This window comes from Microcebus murinus, chromosome 22 (assembly GCF_040939455.1).
Source record: "Microcebus murinus isolate Inina chromosome 22, M.murinus_Inina_mat1.0, whole genome shotgun sequence".
NCBI lineage: Eukaryota > Metazoa > Chordata > Mammalia > Primates > Cheirogaleidae > Microcebus > Microcebus murinus.
The window spans coordinates 24,473,576-24,481,725 of NC_134125.1; the positions used below are offsets into that span (position 1 = coordinate 24,473,576).

The 8,150-nt window shown below is 58.3% G+C and overlaps 1 protein-coding gene across 1 annotated transcript in view; it reads right to left on the reverse strand.

Moving 5' to 3' along the window:
- Window positions 1-3,366, reverse strand: part of BCR (BCR activator of RhoGEF and GTPase) — a 110,111-nt gene extending 106,745 nt beyond the window's left edge. The window contains exon 1 of the mRNA XM_012749288.3: window positions 1,949-3,366. Coding sequence (XP_012604742.3) covers window positions 1,949-3,233 — 1,285 coding nt within the window. The 5' untranslated portion in view covers window positions 3,234-3,366. The remainder of the gene's footprint in view (window positions 1-1,948) is intronic.
- Between the last annotated feature and the right edge of the window lie 4,784 nt (window positions 3,367-8,150).

Sequence of the window (8,150 nt, forward strand, 5' to 3'; positions counted from 1 at the left end):
GTGTTTTCTACTCAATTTTCCTGTGAACCTAAAAGTGCTCTAAAAAAGTGATCATGTCTTTAAAAAAACTGTCTGAAGGAAAAAATGTAATTTCTTTTAGATCACATTTAAATAACCTTAATTATCAAAAATGTCTTAGGGAAAAAACAAAATCTCATGGGAAAGAGAACATGGAACCTTTAGGTCGTTGGGAGAAGGATTCGGAAAGTCTTGCAAGCAGGTCCAAGTGGTAAGAGTAACTCCTGGCATCTCCTGGGAAGCTGCCCTGTGCGGCTCCAGGCTCCGGCTCGCTGCCTTCCAGGTCCTATCTGCACCTGCTGTGACCTGGGTCACAGCGTTCAGGGTCTGGGGACATGGTGGGCAACATGGCCACATCAGTAGGAGTTGTAGGAAGCTGGGCCCCACTTTCTGGAAGCCCAGAATCCCCCACCGGCAAGAGAATATCGTTTCAGATCGCAGGTCTCCGTGAAAACCTTTCATTTGATTCCTCATCAATAACATTCTCCCACACCATGGTGCTGAGGGCCAGTTCAAGCTGCCTCGTCCAGCCGAAGGCTGGATGCACAAGGCTGGTGGTCCTCCAGCCCTAGAACTAGCTGCTGTGCCTGCAAAGCAGGCTTCTAAATACTATAGTCTTCCGCCCCCACAAGGGACTTAGGGAACATAGTTGGGCCAGGCTGCAGGGCTGAGCCAACCCAACCCCAGCTGCAAATAGAAGATCAGCAACTGAAGTACCTAACACAAACAGGACAGAATGCTGGTCACTAAAAGGCAGCTCAACAGAGCCAAAAATAGCCTCCCTTGTTTTAAGAGGATTTTGACAAACGAAGCACATGCAACTTCATCAGCAGAAAAAGAAAAATCAACGGAGCTGAAAACCAGATCAGCCCAACAGGGGCCAGGACTCCAAGAGATTCCTGACAGCCTCACACACCCTGGCCCACCCAAACCCCACCCCTGCCCACTCTTTCCTTACCTGTCACAAACTGTGCCTGGATCTCAAAACCTAGTCCCATCACCCCAAACACCTAATGCTATTTATATACAACACAGAAATTACGTGTACAATCTCATAGGTTTAATCCTAGGGCCGGGGCCTGATCACAGATTGGGAGCCCCAAATAAGCATCTTTGGGTACTCATCCTTGGGAAGTCGAGGCAGGAGCACACCGGAGGCCCAGCAAACCCAAACCGGGCTGGGTTAATATGCACATAGGAGCCCGTGGGTTGAGTAATGAGGGTGCAAGTCTCCCTTCAAAGCCAGGGAACTCAGAACCAGTGTGGCTCTGCTTCGGCTCTGGATAAAATCTTCACCCAGTTGATTCTCCATGGCTCACTGAGTCAGTAACTGCCTGCCATCTCACTTCCTTCTAACTCCTATTTTCACCTGCTGTGACTTGTGTTCTGGGCTGCTAGCTAGCAAGAGAGCCTGACTCTTCTACAGCCTGGAAGCAGCTAGCACACCTTGAGTTTCCCCAGGACAGGAACGGTGGGGTGGTGGGGAATGCCCAAGACACAGATTAGTCTCTCCTAAAAGCAGCCGATCTAGGTGGCAGAGATGACTCCGGCTTACACCATCCTTACTGCTTAGCGTGGAGACATCACAGGGCAAGATGACTGCCCAGGACATCTTTCTCCTAACTCACAGTTGTACTTTCTCACAAGCATAGCTCTCTAGGACCAGAGGAACACGCCACCTCCCATTCTCCACAGCCCCACGCCCACCCCAATCCCATTCCAAATACTGAGAATCTGCATTCGGGAGGAAAGAGGGGATGGAGTTTGTCCAGGCGCAGGATCAGCCTGAACCACAACAGCACTTGAAAATCACTCCAAAGAGTACCCATGCCCCTGTCCGCAACTTCCCCTTTCATATCCCCACCCTTTATGATTTCCCATAAAGAAACCTGGGCAGGTGAGCCCAGGCAAGGTGGCCCGAGGTACCCACCTGCGTCTCCATGGAAGGTGCCCTCCCCGTCGCTGGGCCAGATCTGCCCGGTCTTGCGGACGCCCACGATGGTGGCCTCGGACACGACAACCTGGCAGTGCCGGTGCCGCTTATGGCACTGCGGCGTGGGGGGGCTGCTGCTGTCGAAGGACTGCTGTGAGTTCTGGGAGGGGGAGCGGCTCTTGTCCCGGAACATGCGGTAGGTGGTGGGGCTTGGGGACACGCGGCTGGACTGGCCGGAGGAGAAGTCCTCCTCGCTGGAGGTGAGGTTCTCGTTGGAGCTGCAGTCCGGGGTGTAGCCGCCTCCGCAGTCCTCAAAGCTCCGGGGGGAGTAGGACCTGCGGGGCCAGGTGAGGCGCTTCTCCTGCTCCGAGGTGCTCTGGCTGCGCAGGAGGGGGCCCTTGCCCTCCGCTTCCCCCATCATGCCCCCGACGTAGATGCTCTGGTAGGGCTGGTACTCCAGGGGCGGCCAAGGGGGTCTGCCGCCGCCGTTGGCGTGGACCAGGTTGTCCTTCAGGAAGCGGGGGTTCAACTCGGCGTCTTCGTAGTCGCCGTCGAGGCCGCAGCTGCTCTCCGAGGCGCGCCCCCGGTAAGCGGGCCTGGGCGCGTCCCCCGGGCCGGGCGCGGCGCCCTGCTGGGCCTTCCTGCGCTCCATCTGCATGGCCTGCGTGCCCAGGGAGCTGATCCGGTCCGACACCTCTTTGTCGTTGACCTTCACCAGGCCGCGCTCGTGGTGAAACTCGACGTTCACGTAGAAGGGCTTCTCGGCGTCCGCCGCGCCGGGCTGGGCCTGGCCCTTGCGGACCCTCTCGAAGTTGGACCTGAGCGCCGCCACGCTGCCCGGGGGGCCCCGGTCGTCGCGCTCCGCCGGCGCGGCGGCTCCGGGCCTGCGGGCGGCCGCGGGCCTGGCCTTGCCGGGAGAGCCCTCTCCGTCGGGCCGGGCCTCCGGCTCCTCGGCGGGCGGCGGGTCGGCGCCGTCGGCGGGCGCGGGCGGCGGGCGCGGGGCGGGCGCGCGGGGCTCTGCGGCGCCGTCGGGGGGGCGCGCGGCGCGCCGGAAGCCCCAGCGCTGCCGGTCGTAGCTCTTCTTCTCCTTGGCCAGCAGCGTCTGCAGGTAGATCATGCGGAAGCGCTCCTGGTTCACCTCCTGCTCCAGGCGCCGGATGGAGGCCTTGCAGCGCTCCAGCTCCTGCTCGATGTCGCCCACGGAGCGCAGCTCCATGCGCGGAGGCTCCGAGTCCGGGAACTGCGCCCTCCACGCCTCCGCGAAGCCCACCGGGTCCACCATGGCGCGGCGGCCTCACCTGCGACGCGGGCTGCGCGGGGCCCGCCTCAGCGGCGGCGCGGCGGCCTGGCCAGGCCCGGCCCGGGGCGCCCGGCGGCCCCCATGGCCCGCACGGCGGCGGCGGCGGCGGCGGCGAACAATGCCCGCCCCCTCCCGGGCGGCAGGTGAGGCGGCGCGGGGCGCGGGGCGGGGCGGCGCGGGCGCGCGCAGGGGCGGGGCGCGCAGGGCGGGCGGGCTGCGCGCGCCGCTATTGTGTGCGGGCCGCGGCCGCGCGCGCCGCTCCGCTCGGCACCGCCGCTGCCGGCCCGGGGCTGCGGCCCGCGCGCTGCTCCCTCGGGCCCCGCGCCGCGCCCCGCGCCCCGCGCCCCGCCCGCCGCCCGCGCTCGCCCGCCGCCCGCGCCGGCGCCGCAGGAAGGGGAGGGCCGGGGGCGGTGGCCGCGGCGACTCTGCCGGAGCCGGGCGGGCTTCTTAAAGGGGCCGCAGGCGCCGGGCGGGGGTCCCGGGAGGCCGCTCCCCGCCAAGCCGCTGCCCCCCTCCGCCCTGTGCTCTTGCGGAAACTGAGGCCCCCGACGGCCGCGAGCCCGACTGTCCGACTCGCAGCGGGGTCGGCCGTAGAGCGGACACCGGCCCGCGGGCTCAGACCTCCCGCACGCAGGGGTCCGGGGGGCCGCGCTGCCGGCAGGGACACCGGCTCCTGGCCTCCGCGCGCCGGAGCTGGGAACGCTGGGCGCGGCCGGCGGGGAGGGCCGGGTGGGTCACCGGCGCCAGCAGCCCGTGTGCCAGCGGCCCCGACGGCGTTGTTCCCTGGCGGTGCTGCAGCGACAACTGCCACGCGGGACTGTCACAGAGACACCGCACGAGTAGGCATTTCTCCAGGTCACTCAACACCCGCACCTCCCTTCCTGCATCCTGAGCCATATGTTTGTCCCCTGGCCTCTCTTGAGCTGCCAACCCAGTGCAGCTTTTCCAGGGACTGCGTGACTCAGAACTCCCCGTGTTAGTGTCCCTCTGAGGGGGTTGCCAGCCTTCACTGTGACCCACCGGACGGGCGAAAGGCTGGACAACCCACAGCAGGTAGTGAAACAAAATCTTTTATCTTTCTCTCGGAAGCCCGGAGATCTGAGACACATAGCAGAGAGCACTGTGTAGAGAGTCCAACGGGCGAAAAATGAAAATACCCAAACCAGCCTGCTGCCGGGTGAGGGGAAAGGGAAACAGGATTTGTCAACAGAAGAACTGGGGCTGAGTCCTGACCACCTCTTCCTCTCTGCCTTGGCCTCCTGGGCATTGACATGAGGACCAGAACATCCACCTGCCAGGGCTGTTGTCCCTGCGTGCATGTCAAGGATTGTCATTCCCTACCCCCAGTTCCTGGGCCATCCAGAGAGGATGCCCCCATGTCCAGTCTGAAGGGGCAGATCGTAGGGCTGGTGGCCAGACCAGCCTGTCTTGGATTCAGGTCTCCCTATTCCCAGCTGTGCAGCCTATGATGAGGGTCTCACTATGTTGCCCAGGCTGGTCTTGAACTCCTGGCCTCAGTTAAGCCTTCTGCCTCAGTCTCCTAAAGTGCTGGGATTACAGGGTGAGCCACCATGCCTGACCTGTTTTTATTTTGTAAAATAACAGCTTTATTGAGACTCAATTCAACTATCATACAATTCACCAATTTAAAACTTGTGAGCCTCGGTTTTGTCCCCATCTGTAAAATGTTGTGAGTACCATGTGTAAAGCGCCCAGATGGGACAAGCATAACACCCTATAGAGGGCATGTGGGGTTCGTTCTGAGATCGCCAGTTAATGTTGCTGCCCTGGGGGAATGTTGTTGGTGCTGCGGAAAACCCTGACGCCCGGCGGCAAGACAGGGTGGGCGCTGCACAGCTCACTGCCGCCCTCTGGAGGCCTCTGCAACCTCCTGCCGTCTTGTTTCCAGCCCAGCAAGTCTTCCCTGCCAGACAGGCTGTAAATAGCCCGTTCTGCAGAAGGAAAACAGATGCAAATGGTACCCTAACTTTGGGGCAGTGGGGCAGAAAGGGGCTGGATTCCCAGCAGTGTGATTATGAGCAGAGCTCTCATCTAAAGTCGCCTTTTCTTTAAAATGAGTATAAAAGGCCAGGCATGGTGGCTTACGCCTATGATCCTAGCACTTTGGGAGGCTGGGGCAGGAGGGTTGCTTGAGCTCAGAAGTTCGAGGCCAGCTTGAGCAAGAGTGAGACCCCATCTGTACAAAAAATTAAAAAATTAGCCATGTGTGGTGGCACTTGTAGTCCCAGTGACTCAGGAGGCTGAGTCAGGAGGATCCATCGAGCCCTGGAGTTTGAGGCGGCAGTGAGCCATGATCACACCACTGCACTGTAGCCTGGGTGACAGAGCAAGACCCTGTCTCAGAAATAAATAAATGAATAAGAATAAGATGGGCACAATGAATGCCGACTTTACAGGGTCATGGTCAACCTTAGCTTCTCCCAGCAACCTGCCCAGGCCTCCAGCGCCACGTTCCCTGGCCATCAGCAGGAAGAATCCTAAAAGCACAAACTGCTTTTTGCCCTTGCTGACCGGGCCCCTTAGTTTTCAGGGGGGAGTTGGGGGCTCATCAGGGCCCAAAGTACCATCAGAAAGGGCCTGGAAAGGGAGATACTTTGGAGGGGTGCTGCACCTATCGGTGATATGTCCCTTTCTCTGGTTCACAGGCCCAACTCAGCCCTGCCTTCAATATTTTATCTGTAAGCAAACTCTTCAGAAACTCTGAAGCTATTTAGTTTGGGTTTGCAGGCTCTGTTCTCTTCGCATAACAAGCGGCTTGTTGTTGGGCACAAGAACACATCCAGATAGTGGCTTTTTCCCCCAGGGGACAGCCTCTTCTGGCCCCAAGGGCACTCCTCCATCCTCGGCACTGCCCTGAAAGTGCTCCCACGCAGGCCTCTGGTCCACGCCCACAGAGCGTCTTATCCTCCACCCCCACACCGGGGCTGTGAGGAGGGACAGAGTCCAGACAGACATCACACTCTGTATCCCCCAGTGGGGTCTGTCCCAGCTAGATCTAACCTGTGCAAGGACACAGACCTGTTTGTCTGGTTTCCTCATGCCCCCAGGTGCTGCAAGGTGCAAGTGCAAGGTGCTCAGCCAGCACTGGTGGAAGGAGGAGCCAGGCCTGTGTGGCCCATAGAGTGTGCAGCAGGGGGAGAGAGACGCACTGTCGGGGAGGAAATGATAAGGCAGTCAGAGCCAGGCCACTGCAGAGGTGCGTATGCCATGTATTGGGGGGGCTGGGGTGACACCTGAGCTGGTCCTGAGGACAAGGAACAGGTAGACAAAGGACAAGGAAACTTCAAAGTGGTAGATGTGTTTGAGGAACAGTGTGGGTGGCAGGAAATGAGATCAGAGGTAAGGCAGGGCCCTGTAGGCCTATAAGAAGCTTGGGTCTTATTCTAAACGCATTCTAAATGGAAAAGCCAAAGCCTACACTGTCTGATAGAACTTTCTAGTATTGTGGACATGTTCTATAATCTGCACTGACTAATACAGTGGCCACGAGCTGCCCCATGGGATTACCAAGTGCCTACAATGTGGCTGGGGCAACTGAAGAGGTGAATTTTTAGTTTAATTTAATTTTAATGAATGTAAATAGCCATGGTGCCTGCTGTATTGGGCAGTGTAGGAGGCAGTGGGTGCCTCGCTGGGATCTGGGGTTGGGCATAAGAGGCAGGAGCAGGGGAGCATGCAGGGGCTGTGGCAGCTGTCTAGGCCGCGGGTGTTGGTGACCCAGAGTAGGGTAGAAGCAAGGCAGCCGAGAGAAGGGGTTGGATTTGAGGACCATTCTAGAAGTAGAGCTCGGGGCCTTGCAGATGGAGAGAGGGCAGGGAATGAGTGAGGGGCAGCTACGGGCTAACTGTGGGTTGCTGATTGCTGTGGACAAGCAGGAGCACCCACATAAAGCTTCAGGTGCCCATGGCTCATCCATAGGGAGGGGTCAGGTGTACAGGGGTGAGTCTGCTGCACTGAGGAGCAATCAAGACCACAGAGAGAAACCAGAGTGTCACCAGTGAATAGCTGGTATTTGTAGCCACAGGGCTGGAGACTCTCCCACTGCCTGTAGGAGGCTGGTGGGGAAAGGACAGAGGCTGGACTAGAAGGGAGGTAGAGGCAGAGAGACTGAGAAGAGACTGGCCAGGGAGGTAACAAGGATCCAGGAGTCTGAGGAGACTTAATGAGGAGGGCAGAGCGCCAAGTTGACACTGCTGTGCCCACTGGCTGGATCTGGCATCAGATGGGGACCTGAGTTTGGCCGCAGAAGCTGGAGGCTGGCTGGCCCCAAGGCTGCCTCAGGTGCAGCAGGTGGAGGCCGCGCCACCAGGGACTCCATAGCTGTCTCCGAGCAGAGGGGGACGTTTATTTTCCTCATCATTATGCTTTTCTTACTTCTCCACAATGAAAGTGTCTATCTTTTATAATTAAAAAAACCCAATGACTGGTTATTTTTTTATTTTTTACAACTGTATTGAGGTATAATTGAAGTGCAATAGACTGCGTATATTTAAACAGTGCGATGTGATGAGTTTTGACATTGGTGAAACCATCACCACAATTAGATAATAAACATTTCCATCTTCCCCAATAGATGTTATATTTTTCAATTTAAAAGTAAAATAGGGCCGGGCATGGTGGCTCACGCCTGTAATCCTAGCACTCTGGGAGTCCGAGGTGGCAGGATCGCTCAAGGTCAGGAGTTCAAAACCAGCCTGAGCAAGAGCGAGACCCTGTCTCTACTAAAATAGAAAGAAATTAATTGGCCAACTAAAAATATAGATAGAAAAAAATTAGCCAGGTATGGTGGTGCAGGCCTGTAGTCCCAGCTACTCAGGAGGCTGAGGCAGAAGGATCGCTTGAGCCCAGGAGTTTGAGGTTGCTGTGAGCTGGGCTGAT